The sequence below is a fragment of the Periplaneta americana genome, chromosome 3 (genome assembly GCF_040183065.1).
Source record: "Periplaneta americana isolate PAMFEO1 chromosome 3, P.americana_PAMFEO1_priV1, whole genome shotgun sequence".
NCBI classification, from domain to species: Eukaryota; Metazoa; Arthropoda; class Insecta; order Blattodea; family Blattidae; genus Periplaneta; species Periplaneta americana.
Genome location: NC_091119.1, coordinates 206,720,379 through 206,740,390, shown reverse-complemented (window position 1 = coordinate 206,740,390; position 20,012 = coordinate 206,720,379). Strand labels below are relative to the sequence as shown.

The 20,012-nt window shown below is 32.9% G+C and overlaps 1 protein-coding gene across 2 annotated transcripts in view; it reads right to left on the bottom strand.

The window, feature by feature from the left end:
* Nucleotides 1–13,011: 13,011 nt before the first annotated feature.
* The window catches only part of LOC138696976 (uncharacterized), a 32,214-nt gene continuing 25,213 nt past the window's right edge, over nucleotides 13,012–20,012 (bottom strand). For both annotated transcript variants that reach the window (XM_069822523.1, XM_069822524.1), the window contains exons 7-9: nucleotides 19,830–19,912; nucleotides 17,130–17,157; nucleotides 13,012–14,908 (exon numbers count right to left, since the gene is read on the bottom strand). In XM_069822523.1, coding sequence (XP_069678624.1) covers nucleotides 14,853–14,908; nucleotides 17,130–17,157; nucleotides 19,830–19,912 — 167 coding nt within the window. In that variant the 3' untranslated portion in view covers nucleotides 13,012–14,852. The remainder of the gene's footprint in view (nucleotides 14,909–17,129; nucleotides 17,158–19,829; nucleotides 19,913–20,012) is intronic.

Here is a 20,012-nt window from a genome sequence, read left to right as displayed (position 1 = left end):
CCAGAGATTGTGTATAAGAGTGTGACCTGCAACTCAGATGTTCGTTGTGAGTACTGAAATGTGGCTTAGGGGAAGCAAATCAGTTTTTTGAAGTGTTGAAGTTTACATCTTTATAATTTACGAGTGATCTTCGCTTCTAAGGAGCTAAAGAAGTTACAAGTATGGCAACCCTGGACGAGTGCGACCAATCAGGCAGAAGTGGTGAGTGAATGCTAGTTTACAATGCAATGCTCTTTTATTTATTACATCACTTGTCTTGTAATACGGTTCGGTTCTCGTAAAGGAACAGCAATTTTTCATAAGTCTCATATGTAGAATGAATGACGTCGGAATAAACTTTTATTCCAGAAACGTTTGGACAAAATGTTTCTCCTGCAATTTAATAGATGTAAATGCATTATGAAATGGGCATTAATATATGTATACCGTTTATGAAAAATAATAATATAATTTTATTTAAAAAGCTAATGATAGTTTGCTAGGAGACGTAGTTACATATAGGCCGATTGTACACCAAATCTGGATCAGTTATTTAAGGAATTAATTGTCCTTCTAATGTCTTTGTGCAGGGAAATTTATCTTAATGCAATGAACATAAGTTATTTCTGGAATTTGTGTGGCTAATATTATAAATTGTCCACCTATTCTGGTAATATTTATTTATTTATTATTTTGCTAATAATTGTAACATAAAATATAATACAGTGTGTCCACCATGAACCTGACACATTTCATTCGGCTGCCAAAAATCAATGAATGGAAATAAGTTGGTAACATGCATTGCAATATGTAGAGAAACTGTGGAAATTTCGTTGGCTATTTTTAAAAACCCGCGCGAGAGGTTGTACGTCGTGCTGCGGTAGACATGGAAACAGCACTTTTTGGCAACGGGAAGTGTGGAGAAATTGGATGGTGGCGGTAACGTGCGCGTATCAGAGGAGCGTGTAGCAGCAGTGAGACAGGCGTATGAACGAAGTCCACGCGGGACGAGAACTGCAGATGCCGAAGTCCACGGTACATAAGATACTGCATCGCTCTCTTGGGTTTCATGCATACAAATTGCAGTTGGTTCATGAACTGAAACCAGATGACGGTAATAAGAGGCAGGCATTTGCTATAGACATGTTACAGCACATTGATGAAGACCCAACATTTTTAACTCGCATTGCTTTTTCTGATGAGGCCACTTTTCATTTATCGGGCAAAGTCAACACACATAATGCGCGTATTTGGGTGTCAGAAAACCCACGCTGCATTGCGGAACACTTGCGTGACAGCCCGAAATTAAATGTGTGGTGCGGATTGATGCACAATTTGATCATCGGCCCCTGTTTCTTTGCAGAACAAACAGTTACGCGCAATACCTACCTCAACATGTTGGATCAATTTGTTGTGCCTCAGTTAATACATTTACAGCCGAACGTCATCTTTCAACAGGACGGCGCCCCACCACATTGGAGCCTATCGTTCGAGAATTTCTCGACACAATTTCCCGACCGCTGGATTGGGCGTGATGGACCGGCAAGATGGCCACCTCGATCACCGGATATTACCCCTCTAGACTTTTTCTTGTGGGGATATGTCAAGAACAAAGTGTATACAGGCCACAAAATTCGTGATCTTCAACAGCTACTCGGCCGCATAAGAGATGCCTTCAATTCCATTACGCCCGAGATGCTTCAGAAGACCTGGCAGGAAATTGAATTCAGGCTAGATGTTCTTCGTGCAACGAGAGGATCTCATGTTGAGGTGTACTGATTTTTTTAATAAAACTTGGTTAGTTACTCTTGATATTGCATGCATTCTTTTCTTTTTACCCCAAGCAGTATGAGGATCTCATGTTGAGGTGTACTGATTTTTTTTAATAAAACTTGGTTAGTTACTCTTGATATTGCATGCATTCTTTTCTTTTTACCCCAGGCAGTATGAATTATACAGCAATTTCAAATGTGTCAGGTTCATGGTGGACACCCTGTATATACAGAAAAAATTTAGTTCCCCCTGAAAGAGTAGAACTCGTGCTCAAGGGCGGATTCCTGAATTGAAATTAATAATTATACAATACAATTTGTCTTATGTCTACTGTGCAATTATAATATATAAATTTAAATTTACAATTTTTCAATTTTTATAAAATCCATACATAACTTTTTAAATTTAATACTAGAACTATTAGAATTGACAAGATTAGGATATTTAAATATAAATTTGTTATATATTCTTGGGCCTAAATTACTACTATGATTAAATACTGTAACAGTGTTGCATTTTGGTTCAAACAATCTTAAAGAATTCATACCTTTTGTTTCTTAACTATGAGAATAAAATTCAGAATTATTTCGATTTTTATGTATGACTTTTATTAATACTATATAATAAATTTGTCTTACGTTAAGTACATTAAAGCCTAAAAACAAATTTTGAGATGGAAAATCAATAGGTTTATGAAGACATATTTTAATTATTTTCTTCTGTAATAAATAAAGTGAATTAAAATTGGATTTAAATGAGCTACCCCATCCTATAATTCCATACATAATTACCGATTGAAATAAAGTTAAATATATTGTGCGTAATAAACTTATTGACAAGTAATTCCTCAATAAAACAAAATAATATACTATTTTACGTAATTTATTACAAAGGTAATTAATGTGTTGGTTCCATTTTAAATGATTATCGAAAATTATGCCTAAATACTTAACTTCAAAGGACTCTTTAATAATCGGACATTTACACTGTATACGACAATAATCAGAATTATGTAATTTAATACTTAATATAGATGTAGGAGGTTTGTTACATTTTTCAGATAATGTGAATGGAATATGCTAGGAGAAGTCGTTACACATAGGCCAGTTTTGCACTAAAAGTATTTCTGTTTTGGGTTGCCATGGAGTTCTCGATTGCTTTTTTTTTTTTTTTTTAATCATATGCTTTGCTTATACACAATTTTTTATACAACAGAAGACGCTAAACGTATGAGCGATTGTTCCTTTGGTTGAATGTGGTATAATAATACTATGTACTATGTTTTACGGAATTTTATCTTCCATAGTTTATAGTAGGTGTAGCGGTGTTATTGAAGTGTTTCTTGTTGGGTCGTTTTCAACGATTTGATCGACGGCGCATGCATTCTTTGTTGAGAATCAGACTAAATTAAACTATAGCATTGCAATAATTATTTTCTTCTTATTTTTAAATACAACGACAGGGTTTTGCCAAAATCATCAGGATAATTATTATTAATGAAATTTAGGTTGAGTATCAGATTCAAGATTGAAATTATCTGAAAAAGTATTTTCGAAAAACTTTTTTTTTTATTTATTTTTTTTCTTTTTTACTTTGTGGAACCCTCCGAGCTATGACGTCGATAGATCCATAGATCTTACATTAGCTGATGTGGAACAGTTAAAATTTTACAAGATTACAATACCAATTTTTACAAATTTTTTACAATTTTATATGAAAAATGTCATCTAGTACTTTGGGAAAGCTACTGAATTAATTTCCAATATTCTCAGTCACTTAAAGAGACCAGCGTATTATGATAATAAATAATTTAAAGAATTTCATTTTTCCCTTTAAATGTGCAGAACTTTGATCCGAACAAATGTAAAATTGTAAAATTCCTTTGTAAAGTTAAATTTATTTGGTGAAATCGGAGCTTAATCTCTTTAAATTTTGATATTGCACTTATCTCGTAATTTCGTTACAAGGTTCTCTTGTGACCTTACAAATTACAGTTGAATATTATCCCAATTTCATCCCATATTCATTTCAGATCTAATATTGTTTTATTGTTTTATTGTTAATAAAATAACATGGACAAAAATACAATCTTAGTTCTTCCCTGAAGGAGTAAAAAACTCGTGCTCAGGGAGATATCTAAACACAAAGATAATTTTTTTGACACAAACTGGGTCAAGAAAAAAAATTAAAGGAATAAATTGAGTAGCTTAATATCAAAGACGGACATATGACCTCAATTGAAATTCAGATAGCTGTGGTTTTCTATACAATTTTTCATGCTGTTTCCAGTTATAGTGAAACCATATGCAAACTCTAACATTACATTTATAAAATAAATTGTGTTAAATATTACAAAGAACACTGTGAATTAAAAAATTGACTCTAGATCAAAACTATGGAGATGACAGATGTCCGTCTTTTATATTAAGCTACTCAATTAAATTTAAAAATACAATTTCAATTTCAACAATTTAAGTCATACAAATACATATACATATTAAATCAATATATATTCTTTAAAAATTAAATTCCTAACGCAATTGTTGAAATTTCTGATACTAAAATTTTCTAAATTTGGGTATTTATCAATTATTTTATTGTATAACCTTGGACCAAAGTAGGTACCATGGCTCAGAGCTGTGCTTGTGAAACACTTTGGTTCCTCTAGTCGTATAAAATCGGATCTTTTAGTTCCATATTTATGATGATACAATTTGAATTTATTACGGTTTTTATGTGTGAAGATTAATAAGGCAATATAATAAATCTGTTTAATTTTCAAAACATTAAAATCAGTGAACAAAAGCTCGGATGAGTAATCAATTGGTTTATTAAGGCATATTTTAATAATTCTTTTCTGAATAAGTATTAGTGGAGTGAGATTAGAAATACATGCATGTCCCCACCCTAAAATTCCATACAAATATACTCATCTTATTCCCATAATATGACAGTCAATTGGATTTCAAATTCGTGTCCCGAAGAAATTGCAAACACTTTTCTCATTGATTCTATTCTCCTTAGCCATAAGATGACCTAAGAATACTCACCAAGCAGAACTAGTCTAAGGTAGAGGATTCAGGGCGAGAAATAACTGCGATACCTCTTACAGCACTTTGTTTATATTTAACTCAGTGTGTTGACACAGTTGTCTTTACACATTACATATACACATTTAAAATACATACGTTGCACACCAAATAGCAAATTGAATTGTGTTGTGTTTATTAACTGCGAATTTGTGTAGGCCTATGCCACAGAATGTAATATGTATAAAAAATACAACTTCCTATACATCTCAAATGTGACTAGTGTAATATGTTAGTAGTCAGCGATGTATGCAATGGAAGGGGAAGAGGGGGCAAGGAACAAGTACCCTAACCCATTGTCTCTTGGTTTAGTTGCCTCATAAGTGGTGTCTTGTTGGTATCACTTCAGATTTGTCTTCGAACAGTTCACTGAACAACAAAAGTTATCCAGTGTTATGGAAACAAAATTCTGAAAAAAAAAAAAAAAAATCAAATGTGTTGTGTAATTAAGAGGTTTTGAAAGACAAATTATATTCTTCTTCCTTTTGTTCCAAACAAGTATCTAAATTAATTTAGACTGCAGTGCATATCTGTAACATAGTTGCCTCATAAGTGGTGTCTTGTTGGTATCACTTCAGATTTGTCTTCGAACAGTTCACTGAACAACAATAGTTATCCAATGTTATGGAAACAAAATTCTGAAAAAAAAAAAAAAAATCAAATGTGTTGTGTAATTAAGAGGTTTTGAAAGACAAATTATAATTCTTCTTCCTTGTGTTCCAAACAAGTATCTAAATTAATTTAGACTGCAGTGCATATCTGTAACTTAGTTGCCAAACTTTGCCTGAACAGTTAATACTGTCATATCTGTGACAACTTTTTATCGAAATTGGATCCTCTGGAAAACATAACATTTAGTTTTCATTGTGAATATTTTTAAAATATATAACCTAGGTACCGTGTTTACTTTGTAAGCCGCTTCTTATATACCTAGTTTCTTCATTCCTGGCAATGGTGAACAGATCAGTGTACATGTGTTGCATAATTTGTCATTGGGCATTGTTATTTTCCCTCTATATCAGGAAAATCTTAAAATTAAATTAAAAAATCTAACTGACAAGGGCATAAGCCAGAATTCTTCATTATTGTCAATAGGCATATTATCAGCATTTGACTTCAGGATCTTAAATTTATCTTTACGAAAGATGGTCGCTTTTATAATCAGTTATTTTGAGAAGTATGGCATGACATTTTTAAGTCCACTTGGTGCAACTCCGTCTAATAATCTAAAGTTAAACATCAAAATGTAGGCGAAATAACTTTCGATCTTTTACAAATAATTGTGTATTAATTTGATGAACCACCAAATACCACAATTTTTCTTCCTGTAATCTCTCAATCAATCACTCAATCAGCCAATTAGAGAAGGGGGAAATGGGAGCAGAAACAATTAAAAGGTATATGATCACGCCCCTTGCAAGGGTTCGAGTTTGTGAAGACTACCATTTGGAGGATGCTGTTTTTTGCTTATTGCTTATTATGACATTTGTTTTAACGCCTTGAGAAAGATTCGTCTAGCTTTCATGAGAACATTACAACAGTTTCATTCTAACATGTAATGACATAACATGTTGAAAATTCTTGTAGCAGTACAAATAAAGTCATTCATGTTTCAATTAAGAAAATGGTAACTATGGAAATGTAAAAAGTAACAAATGAAAATTGATTGTATTTCCAACACAATATAATGTTCTTCTCTAATTAAGATATCATAATATACTACTAATACAAGTATAACGCTTTGAAGTGTGAAGTGACTTTAGGGTGATCTTATACTTTGCATAGAATAAATAAATACAAATACAAGGAACATTTCATAGATAAAATAACCTTTATGAACATGTTGAGATAGAATTTTCTGTTTTATGCAAATATAACACGTGGATTCTTAATATGTATAGAGAAATTAGATGTAGCATTATGAAATATCTTGAAATGTGCAATATCATTTGTGCACCGTTGCCTAGGTATGTGTAATGGGACTGAGTTGTTATGAGAATGTAACACGTGGACTCTAATGTGCAGGGAAATTAGATATGGTATAATGAATACCTTGAAATTGCAACTATTATTTACAGAACTTTGTTTAGTTTTATTTTATGTATCCGTTGGAGAAACTTCTTATATGCTATGTTGACATAAAAATAATTGTATTCACTTACGCTATTGAAAATTATGCAAGATCTCGATAATAGTGAAATTGTGTTCGTATTGCTTTGAAAATAGTACAGCAATACTAGTTTATAGTCGTAAGAATGCACACGGTGTCTTGCACTCATAAAATTATATTACTTTGCTATTAATTTCCGGATCCTCGTGGTCATCCTTAATTAAGGCCGGATGATTTTTTTCTCTCCCTCTCTCATGTTAGATTTACAATGATAAATACCTTTGATCTAGATAGTTTTTTGTCCCATCTCTATGGGTATTCTTAAGAAACCTAACTTACTTACTTACTGGCTTTAAAGGAACCCGGAGGTTCATTGCCGCCCTCACATATGCCCGCCATTGGTCCCTATCCTGAGCAAGATTAATCCAGTCTCTATCATCATATCCCACCGCCCTCAAATCTATTTTAATATTATCCTGTCATCTACGTCTCGGCCTCCCCAAAGGTCTTTTTTCCTCCGGCCTCGAAACTAACACTCTATATGCATTTCTGGATTCACCCATACGTGCTGCATGCCCTGCCCATCTCAAACTAAGAAACCTAACTCAAATTGAAATTAAAATTTATTCACAATTTGCATTTGAAATGGTACGTATGCATAGATACTCGAAATGTGCATAGGCTCTTGCTCGGGACAACTGAAAGTCAAAAAATTTAGCGCACAAAGCCCTTATCGTCCAGTAATGGAATATGCAGCGGTAGGTTGATTCAGTAGAAAAGATTCAACGCAGGACAGCAAAAACATCGAAATGGGGAAGGGACATGGTGAAGAGATTATGAAATACTTACGGTGGGAATAATTGATCGAATCAAGACGACAAAAAACGAGTTGTTTAAGGTACAAATGGGACACAATGTGAATGTACAATAAGATCATAATAAAATACAGTAATAAATTATAACAATAAAATTACAATAATTACAGGACTAAAACAGCATAGGCTAGATAAAATAAACTTAAAATTAATTCGAACTGTAAATAAATATATTCAATAAACCTAGTAGTAGACTCTATAAATGAAGACTACGCTATAAATGACGCCAACAATAAAGCATACGTAAACAAAAGTAAACTTAACTTCCAAGTAACCCTATTTATATTAAACATAACTATTGTCAACTTAATTACATATCAACTTAATTAATTACATGACACAACTTAGATAATTACACTGCATTTACAATTAAATTTTCAGTCTAATCTTCTCAACCTTTCCTTAAATGTATTGATTTTGAGAGGACACCCTGAAAGAATGCCTCAGGTAAGCTGTTCCAGTCTACTATTGTGCAGTTTAATTTTCTATATCTTCGCCACTCCCCTGACTCTAAGCGTGTTAATAACATAGGGAATTAAATCTTGCATTTGATTGTTGAAAAGAAAAGCAATGTGACTTACGTACCGTCGTCAATAGCAGCCAACTTTATCACGGTGAACGCCATTTATTTTCCTAAAAACAAGGTAATAACAGCATACTTATGGCAGTGGGAGTGGAAAATTGGTTTTTGTACATCAGACTGCTAACAGAATGAAAGGGACACAAAATTGGCTGTAATGCGAAACAAGGCGAAATTGGACGTGCGTGGATATGAACCAGTTTTGCTTTCACTGTATGAAATGTGTCCAAAATATTAGGTTGTATTCCATATATTAAACCCATGTTCTTTGTATCGCAACAATACAATTTTATAATCCTACATTAAGCTTATTTAAAGCATATTTTCTTGGAAGCAATATTAAATATTAAGGCTGCCAAATTCATCGGCAGAACCGAAAGTTCCGCCACGCTGTTTAAGTACCCATAAATGCATCAGGACAATAATTTTTGTAGGAAGTCTCCAACAACTCAGTACAGTTGGTAACATTTATGTTATAAAGTGGAATGAGGTTATTGTAGTTCTTGGAAAACATTACGAGATTGCTTAGAGAGATTTATTTTACCTTTGTGGCAATATTTCCCTACTTTTCTAAAGTTATGCATCATCTATGGGAGTGAGACTTCTCATGTAATTTATGCCTAAAACTGGTAAGAACACAGAAACATCAAGTGCTCGTAATGCATCTATATTTAATTTCCTAAGTTTACATTGTTTACATTATAATTTCCCTCTTATCGCGTTGATTCTTGCTCAAACAAGTGAGTTACTCTTGAACACAAGATAACATGTGTAGGAGTTAAATGAATCAACATTTTAATTTAAATGATACATGAATGTACATGAGGTCCGCCGCGGTGGCTCTGCCCATCCAAGCGGTCCGTGGTACGATTCCCGGTACAGGAAATGGAAGAAATTTATTTTCCCTCTATGGGAATGGGTGCTTGTGCTGTGTCTTGTGATGTTTCTGCGGTGGCCCTGCGTTGTGCCAGACCCACATCCAGGGGAGTCCGCATTGTGTAGATGTCTAATGTGGATTCAGAGACAATACCCTGCCTCCCTCCCCGCCGCAGTGGTTTATAAGTCGGTACTACAGGGGAAATTAAAACGGATAAAGAGGGAAACAACATTCCATTCCAATCCCCATAGTTGATACCGAAAAACTCGTTTCCGATGTTGTATCTTTGTCTGCCGTGTGTTAAACTATAGTGCAATATTATGACAGCATAATATATTAATGATATTTATGCTCGACCATGCCGAAATGTAGTAATTATATATCTGGTAGCAGTCCTTTAATGCATGTCATTAAAGTACACCTACTCATTAAAGTTCAGGTGTTCAGCCAATGAGAAGTGAGCTTTGTACCGTTATATCGATTATTCTCGGATATGCAATCGAAAGACAATTAGCGAAAAGTCACGGAGGCTGGAAATCCAATACTGTCGCAGAAGGTTTTGTTCTATTACTATAACAATTAGCGTTAATTGTAAACAATATTCAAATAAATTCAATTTGTGATCTCGTTTTTCAGTTCTAAATCAATTTCCAGGTTATATCAGAGTAATCTTCATCTTATTCTCTGCCAAGGTCAATGACATTCGGCCTCGGAAAAAATCAATACTTTCGCGTCTGCGCACATCTCACAATTCAGTTCAGTTCGCACATAACCATAAGAAGACCTAATTTTAAATAATTTCAAGTTAGAAATGTGGTCGAGCATAACAAGTCGTATGAAACTTGCCTATAATTGTAATTAAGACGCTCGTATGAAAATTATGAAACTCGCTTGCGCTCGTTTCATAAACAAACATACTTGCGTCTTAATTACTACCATTATAGGCTCGTTGCATAATGTACTATTATGGCTTGGGTTACAAATTCATACATTAATTGATATGTCCTTACGATCCTCTCGTATTCTTAAATTCAATGAAAAATCATAGCCAGCGTGAAGAAGTAAAATTATTTGAACATAATACGAAATTACGATTACCAGATGTCCCGTATTTGAGTCCGGAAAAACTTTACCTGTATGAATTAAATATGGGACACTAAATCCCGTATTGACGGCTATTTCATAGATTAGAATTAGAATTAGAAAAACCCATTAGATCCTTAGTAGGCAAGGGTCTCCTACCATCGGTAGGGCAGTTCTACTTTTGCTCACGGGTGAGCTAGTCCCTGCGGGCCTTACTCAAAGTTGAGTCACTTCACTTCTCACTTCACTTCACTGTTTTGTGTTCTACTGTTACTTATTCTAAATCTAAAATTATATCTTTCCACTTTTCTCTGTCTCTCGCAATACACGTCCACTGTGGTCCTATCACGTCAACGAAGTCCTGTGCCCATCTCCTCCTTGGTCTTCCCCTTCCTTGGGTCCCAGACTGCAGTGGCGTATGCCCATCTCTCGGCGGGTAGTCTGGCTACATGTCCTCCCCATTTCCATTTTAATCTTCTCGCTGTCTTGCAGGCCATATTTCATAGATAGCCAACGTTTATTATTATTATTATTATTATTATTATTATTATTATTATTATTATTATTATTATTCTATTGTTAGAAACTTGGACTCTCACTTTGAGAGAGGAACAGAGACTACGGGTGTTTGAGAATAAGATTCTTAAGAAAATATTTGGGGCTAAGAGGGATGAAGTTACAGGAGAATGGAGAAAGTTACACAACACAGAACTGCACGCATTGTATTCTTCACCTGACATAATTAGGAACATTAAATCCAGACGTTTGAGATGGGCAGGGCATGTAGCACGTATGGGCGAATCCAGAAATGCATATAGAGTGTTAGTTGGGAGGCGGGAGGGAAAAAGACCTTTAGGGAGGCCGAGAAGTAGATGGGAAGATAATATTAAAATGGATTTGAGGGAGGTGGGATATGATGGTAGAGAATGGATTAATTTTGCTCAGGATAGGGACCGATGGCGGGCTTATGTGAGGGCGGCAATGAACCTCTGGGTTCCTTAAAAGCCAGTAAGTAAGTAAGTATTCTATTGTCATCACTGTCACTTTATTTTTACTTTTTTCATTGTCTCTACTCTTGGTACTGATATGGTATTGCATAATTATGATAAACATTTTATTAGCACAAGTGTCTTTAGAAACGTAACGAATAAGGAGCTAAATTTAAACCTGTACTGCCTTCTGTTTCAGTTGAAATTAATTATATTCCCAAGCAATAGCTGTGCATGTTATTGATTGGTACATTAATTCTTCTTGGATTGGGTGTAGTGTGTGTGTGAAGACGCCGAAAGTGTTTCAAACCAAAATGACTGATTCTTCTCAGCATAAAGTAAAGAGGGCGTGTTTGTTGCAGTTAGGAAAAATAGAACGTCATTAGTAGTTTGTATAAATACAAGCTTTGCAGTTACCTCTTCGCAATCTGTACCATAAATGTGCTTCTAAATGTTATTTATACAAATGAACTATTTTTTTAATGATTTATTTTGCTAATAATTGTGATACAAAGCAATATAAACAGATAAAACTTTAGCTCACCCCTGGAAGAGTAGAACTCGTGCTCAGGGGTGGATTCCTGAATTCAAATTAAGAATATATAATACAATTTGTCTTAAGTCTACTACACAAAAGAATATATAAATTTAAATTTACAATTTTTCATTAATTATAAAATCCATACATAACAGGGGTGGATTCGTGAATTCAAATTAAGAAGTATATAATACAATTTGTCTTCTGTCTACTACATAAAAGAATATATAAATTTAAATTTACAATTTTTCATTAATTATAAAATCCATACATAACAGGGATGGATTCTTGAATTCAAATTAAGAAGCATATTATACAAATTGTGTTATGTCTACTACACAAAAGAATATATAAATTTAAATTTACAATTTTTCATTAATTATAAAATCCATACATAACAGGGATGGATTCTTGAATTCAAATTAAGAAGTATATAATACAAATTGTGTTATGTCTACTACACAAAAGAATATATAAATTTAAATTTACAATTTTTCATTAATTACAAAATCCATACATAAATTTTTAAATTTAATGCTAGAACTATTAGAATTGGGAAGATAAGGATATTTAAATATAAATTTGTTATATATTCTTGGATCTAAATTACTACTATGATTAAATACTGTACCAGTGTTGCATTTTGGTTCAAACAAGCTTAAAGAATTCATACTTTATTTCACAACTATGAGAATGCAATTCAAAATTATTTCGATTTTTATGTATGAATTTTATTAATACAATAATAATAAATTTGTCTTGGTTTTAAGAACATTAAAGTCTAAAAACAATTTTTGAGGTGGTTTATGAAGACATGTTTTAATTATTTTCTTTTGTAATAAAAATTCCATACACAATTACCGATTGAATTAAAGTTAACTATATTGTGCGTAATAAACTTATTGACAAGTGTTTCCTCAATAAAACAAAATGATATATTTTATGTAATTTATTACAAAGGTAATTAATGTGTTGGTGCCAATTTTAAATGACTGTAGAAAATTATGACTAAATACTTAACTTCAGAGAACTCCTTAATAATCGGTTTTAAATTGTATAGGGCAACAATTAGAATTATGTAATTTAATACTTAATATAGATGTAGGAGGTTTGTTACATTTTTCAGATAATGAGAATGGAATAAATGTGGTTTTATTTTCGTTGATAGAAAGATAATTTAAGTCAAACCATTTTTTTTATTAATTCAATTCCATTATTTGAATTATTATATGCATCATACCAGGTTTTTCCACAAAATAGTGTCATCTGCACGAGAATAATGAATACCATTGTATTGTTGTAAGTTATTTCTTAATAAGTCATTAATATATATTAAAAATAGAATAGGGCCTAGAACTGTGCCTTGGGTAACACCTATATTAATAATTGAAGGTTCACTTGAATAATTGTTAATTTTCGTTATTTGAGTTATGTCGTTGAGATACGATTTTATCAAGTTTAAAGCATTACCTTTGATTCCTAATAAGTGTAATTTCTCAATTAAGATATCATATTTCACTGTATAAAATGGTTTTCTTATGTCCAGGAAAATACCAATACATTTGTTACCTTGATCGAATTCTCTAATAATTTTTTTAGTAACTTGATATATTGCATTATCTGTACTAAAATTTTTTCGAAAACCAAATTGATTATCACTTAATATAGCATGTTTATCAAGATAATTCATTAATCGAACTTTAATATATATTTTTTAGTAATTTTGAAATACATTAAAGTAATGATATTGGTCTATAATTGTTCATATTCTTTTTGTCTCCTGTTTTAAAAATGGGTTTCACAATTGTATATTTTAATTTATTTGGGAAAACATCAATTAAAAATATGAGTTAGAGGTTTGGCAATATAATTTATAACCATGTTAAGTATTTTAGCACTTATGTTATCAGGACCAGGTGATACATTATTTTTTAAAGTTTTGGCTGTATTGATTATTTCATCATGTGATACGAAGTAAAGATAGGCCTACATACAAAAATTTACTGAAGTTACATTACTAAGAAGATTGCCATTTTTTATAAACGATACAGTATCCAAGTCAATGTGTGTAAAATAGGAATTAAATTCTGTTGCAATATGTTTTTTATCACTTAAGATTAAACCATTTCTAGAAACAATCTCATTAAAATATTCTTTTTCATTTACTTCAAAATTTGCCGTTTCTCGCACAGTTTGCCAAAAATTAAGTATTATTGCTATATTTTTCTAATTTGGTAGAGAAATAATTAGCTTTAGCTCTCTTTATTACATTAGATAATACATTACCAGATTTTTTAAATTTGTTTTTTTTTTATAATATTAAATGATCCTTTTCTTAATTTGTTTGGGAGTAACATAACAGCTTTGATAGCTAAGCTATTTTGTCATTAGGTCTACTGTGCTTTAAGATGCTAGTATATGGTCTGAGATGGCGTTCACAGATTTCTCTCTCCTTCCTCGTGTATTCCTGGAGTTACATGTTGGAAATCTGGCAAACCCTATATGAAATTCAATTTATAATATCCTAATCAAGATACCTTGTTTAGTGTATTTTACAGTATCTGAACATAAGTAAATCTTTAAGAACGTTTGTGGCAATTATCACAAAATTTGAAATGTTATTATGTTAGAATTCAGATATTTACTAAAGTCCAGACAGACAATTTACAAGGTAATAACAAAACCTTTGCCCTAATATAAGTGAGGTAAATATTTCTTCGCTTGGTTGTTGTCACATGCAGATTTCATCATTTTACCACAGTCTACTATATACAGTCACGAAGCTTGAATTTTGAGAGCGCTAGAAACAATAGACTGTGCCGGAACTATTTTGCATTGTCTGTAATGAGCCGATATTAGCGATCCTAGTGGTGAGCAAGTACCTAATGTTTGCATATTTACTACGTATTGAGCTTCGTGACAATATATACTAGACTGTGATTGTACCTTCGTTACGAGTCTATTCCTCGTTGTATTTCTTCCGAAGTGTCACTGTCAGCTCATCGCATATTGGGTCTGGAACAAAAAATTCTTAGCAGTAATAAAAAAATAACCAATACGCGTTCCTTCAATATAAATGTAAGGCAAACAAAGTTTTTGTAAAGACGTAAATGTTCTTTCCAATAGTGTTTGAATGACATTTCTGGTTGTTTGTAAGAGGAACAAGTAAGAAGCGTCACATCGTACGTTGCCATAGAGACAGACTTCTTACGTTAACTAGATCGGTGTCTACTATTATTGTGTTGTGTAATGCACAAAGAGTAACCGAGTGTGATGGAAGAAGTAGAACGTAGTATGTTTACATTTGGTCTCCACGTCAGAAATAAAAATTACGGAGGGTGATGTCAAACACGAGTGTTTCAATAGTGACACAAAACGGTTACTTGAATGCAGCTTTTAAGATATTTTTGAGAGCTTTGTCTTAATCTTTACAATTCTTCTGTGTCCAGTACGAGTACCTATTTATTTCTGATATTTAACCATGTGCGACGTTAAACATGGTAATTTGGGAACGTTCCTTTATTATAAATAATTTGTAATCACAAAAGACTAGATATTATATTCATATATTTTTTAATTGAAGTTAGTAACACACTAAATTTCCTTAATGACGGTGTAGAACCAGTTTCGATAGGAGTACCGTACCAAAACAAGTTTATCCACATCACGTCTTCTACTTAGGCCGTGTCTCAGAGCTCAAGTCTATACTACATGGTAGTGACTAGCAACTAGCTAACTTGTAAACTATACAATAGAAAGCTTTGGACATGTATGATGGAGTCATGACTTTCTTCACAGAGTATTTTATAAAAAGCAAACTTCAACAAACAAAATTTGATAACACAATCTCAAGGGAAAAAATGGAACTCTCTGGATCATAATCCACAGTTAATTCCCGATTTACCACGAAAATCGTCTGTAGCTGCTTTTAAATTGGCAACAGGCCATGATTGTTTGGCCAAACACCTGCATAGAATTGGAATATATCAGTCTCCTAACTGCCCATTGTGCAACTCAAACCAAGAAATGGATTCGGAACACCTCAAAATCTGTGCTTCAGTGGCTGGCCATGATAATATCTTTGAAAAATATTGGAGTGCAAGAGGTCAAATGACTTTATTGTCAAACGCCTGGCATTAGAAAACAACAACACAACAACAACATTTTGTAAAAACCATGACTTTACAGTATAGCACTAAATTAAGAATCAATGCAATTTCATCTTCAGTTATCAGCTGTTATATTTTAGAAATTTTAGTTCTGCGATTGTGAACAGTTTCCTAGGGAACAGTTCATGAACCTTTTATTCTCAGGTTTACGAACTGATCCCGCCTAGGACTCGCGTTACGGAATGGGCGCTGGTTCCAATCCTCATGTGGGAAGAAATTTTCTCATGAAATTTCGGCCAGTGTATGGGACCGGTGCCCACCCAGCATCGTGATGCACTTGGGGAGCTACGATAGGTAGCGAAATCCGGTTGCGAATACCAGCTATAACGGCTGGGTGGATCATCGTGCTAACCACACGATATCTCCATTCTGGTTGGATGATCGTCCACCTCTGCTTCGGTATGTGGGCGTGAGGCCAGCAGCCGGCTGGTCGGTCTAGGTCCTTCACGGGATGTAGCGCCACGGATTATTATTATTATTATTATTATTATTATTATTATTATTATTATTATTATTTATGAACTGAATCGTAATTTCTTCAAGTTGTCACACTATTAATAAGTAAATTTGCTTTGTTTCCTGTGCCTTTTTATATCATTATCAAGTTTGCTTTTCTTATACTCTTTGAGAAAATATTGTTGTATGTCTGGTAGTCGTTTTATAACAGATAGAAGAAATAATTTACCTACAAAATGAGACAAATTGATTGCGGAAATTTGGTAGTGACTCTCGCTATCTACTACTGTGATAACTTCTAATAGCAACCTCTGGAATTGTGCAAGGAGTTTAATGATTTAAATATCACTGAGATTTGAGGTTTTAGGAACGTTGTCAACTAAGATATTTATACAGCAGAATATAAACTTTATCTGAGGTTGTGCAAGATTTGGTGCTTGTAACAGTATTACTGAAATTTACAAAATTGTACATTTGTTTTTATATTGCTACTTATTTTTCGTTCAGAAATTATGTTGTTTTGTAATCGTTCACTGTGTGTTATGCGCATATTTAAAAAGCAGTAACTACAGTTTTGCACGCATATAAATACGCTGAATTTTATTTCTTACCTTTGACCTGTTTCTCTGCCGGGCAGTACTGTAAGAAATTAAAATACATTTAATTAGTGTATGTCGAACTTTATCTGCTTCAAAGTTACAGATAAACGAAATTAAATGAACTAGCAGAAAATAAGGATAGGCTACTTGACTTATTGAACTGGAGACATTCACTGGAATAACAACTTAATATACATTTGACCACTTTTTAAGTTTTCAAGATATGTTGAATCTTAATAACATATTTTCCTCCTGAAAAAAAGAAATACTATTGTGCCTTCAACAAACACAGCTCCCTCTAGAAACATTTGAATGTACAATGCTGTTATACCACATCTGAAATGTTTGATGATCTGTTACTCAAATTCAAGATTTTGTAGTTACGTTCTTGTTTCAGAGAAAGTCTCAATTATAAAGGAAATACTGTATTATGTACATTTTATGAACAATTTTCAGAGATGTCCGAGCGTTGTAGTCACTTCCACAGCCGTTGGTAATTCATGCACATGTTTATATGAACTTGTTTTACTAAAGATTTGGTAAATTTATTATAGGTCCAAAAAAAACTTTTATGTGTTAATTGAAACTATGTTGGTAATTTACTTTAGTTATTGATTATATATTAATTAAGGTAAATTACGAGAACAGTGTCAAATAACGAAGGGAAGTTGTTTATACAACAGATTTCCAATATCATTAGAGATAAAATATAAAAAGTGTGTAATGCAGCTGTATGAACTCTTTGAACAGAATAGTTGTTAAGAACAGTTCCTGCAATAGTTACTACTCCTTCTGGATCACCCTGTTTATTGTTGTTATTCTTATTGTTTTCTGTGGCTCACTCGAAACTTTTAGACAGAAAGCTACGTGGATCAATTTTCAATACTCTGCTTAAGATGCTTCTACATGGTTAACGTGTGCACGAATTGTGTTGTAAAAATGTAAACTTGCTAACAGAAAAGTGAATTATTATTATTATTATTATTATTATTGTTATTATTATTATTATTGTTATTATTATTATTATTATTATTATTATTATTATTATTATTATTATTATTATTATTAGGCCTATTATTCAATTTCACCTTACTTTTTAACTTTGCTCTAAAATATGCCATTAGCAAAGTCCAGGATAACGGAGAGGGTTTGGAATTGAACGGGTTACATCAGCTGCTTGTCTATGCGGATGACGTGAATATGTTAGGAGAAAAACCACAAACGATTAGGGAAAACACGGGAATTTTACTGGAAGCAAGTAAAGAGATGGGTTTGGAAGTAAATCCCGAAGAAGAAACAAGCTATATGATTATGTCTCGTCACCAGAATATTGTACGAAGTGTAAATATAAAAATTGGAAATTTATCCTTGTAAAAGGCGGAAAAGTTCAAATACCTTGGAGCAACAGTAACAAATATAAATGCCACTCGAGAGGAAATTAAACACGGAATAAATATGGGAAATGCCTGTTATTATTCGGTTCAGAAGTTTTGTCATCCAGTATTTTTTTAATACTATAAGTTAGATTTATAAAGCAGTTATAGGTTTATTAACGATTGTTCTGTATAGTTGTGAAACTTGTATCCTCACTTTGAGAGAGGAGCAGAGGTTAAGGGTGTTTGAGAATAAGGTGCTTAGGAAAATATTTGGGGCTAAGGATGATGAAGTTAGTGTAGAATAGAAAAAGTACACAACGCACAACTGCACGTATTGTGTTTTCCATCTGACATAATTAGGAAAATTAAATGCAAACTTTGAGATGGGCAGGGCATGTGGCATGCATGGGTGAATTCAATATGCGTATAGAGTGTTAGTTGGAATATCTAAGGTAAAATAACTATATACTCGGCCTCCCCAAAGGTCTTTTCCTCTTAGTTTTTCCAACTAATACTCTACATCGATTCCTAGATTCATGCTTACGTGCTACATGCCCTGCCCATCTTAAATGTGGAATGTTCCTAATTATGTCAGGTGAAGAATACAATGCGTGCAATTATGAGTTGTGTATTTTCCGAAGCACCTTATTCTCGAACACCCTTAACCTCTATTTCTCTCTCAAAGTGAGATTCCAAGTTTCACGACCATAAAGAACAACCGGTAATATAACTGTTTTATAAATTCTAACTTTAAGATTTTTCGAGTGCAGACTGGATGATAAAAGCTTCTGAACTGAATAATAACAGGAATTTCCCATATTTATTCTGCGTTTAATTTCTTCTCGTGTGTCATTTATATGTATTATTGTTTTCCAAGTTATTTGAATTTTTCCACCTTTTGAAGGGATAAATTTCCAATTTTTTAATTTTTATTTCGTACTATGTTCTGGTCACAAGACATCTTATAGTTTGGTTCTTTTTCAGGGTTTACTTCTAAAACTTTGTCTTTATTTGTTTTAAGTAAAATTCCCGTGTTTTCCCTAATCGTTCGTGAATTTTCTCCTAGCATATTCACGTCATCCGCATAGACAAGCAGCTAATGTAACCCGTGCATGTTTAGCAGTTTCAGAAACAAAAAGGCAATTTAGGAAATAGGGCTATCCTCAATTTACTAGCGACAGAAATATACATAGAGATGGAGATCATTAGTCAAGGTGCCTTACGTCAGTTACATACAATTTTGAGTTGACAAACACCATCGTGAGTATTATCACTTATCCACACAATAATATAAACAAATACATAATATCTCGATATTTCAATGGTGTTTACTTACCAGGTAAGCGAAGTAGATCACGCATTCAAAGTAGTCATTGGCTGCTGTGTTACACAAGGTATTCTGCTCGATACCTGCTTTTACTGACATAAATATTACTGAAATTAACTTCTATTATCGAACAATGGAGAGTTTTTGCACCCTACTGATACGCTAAGCGATTAATGCTATGTTGACGTCATT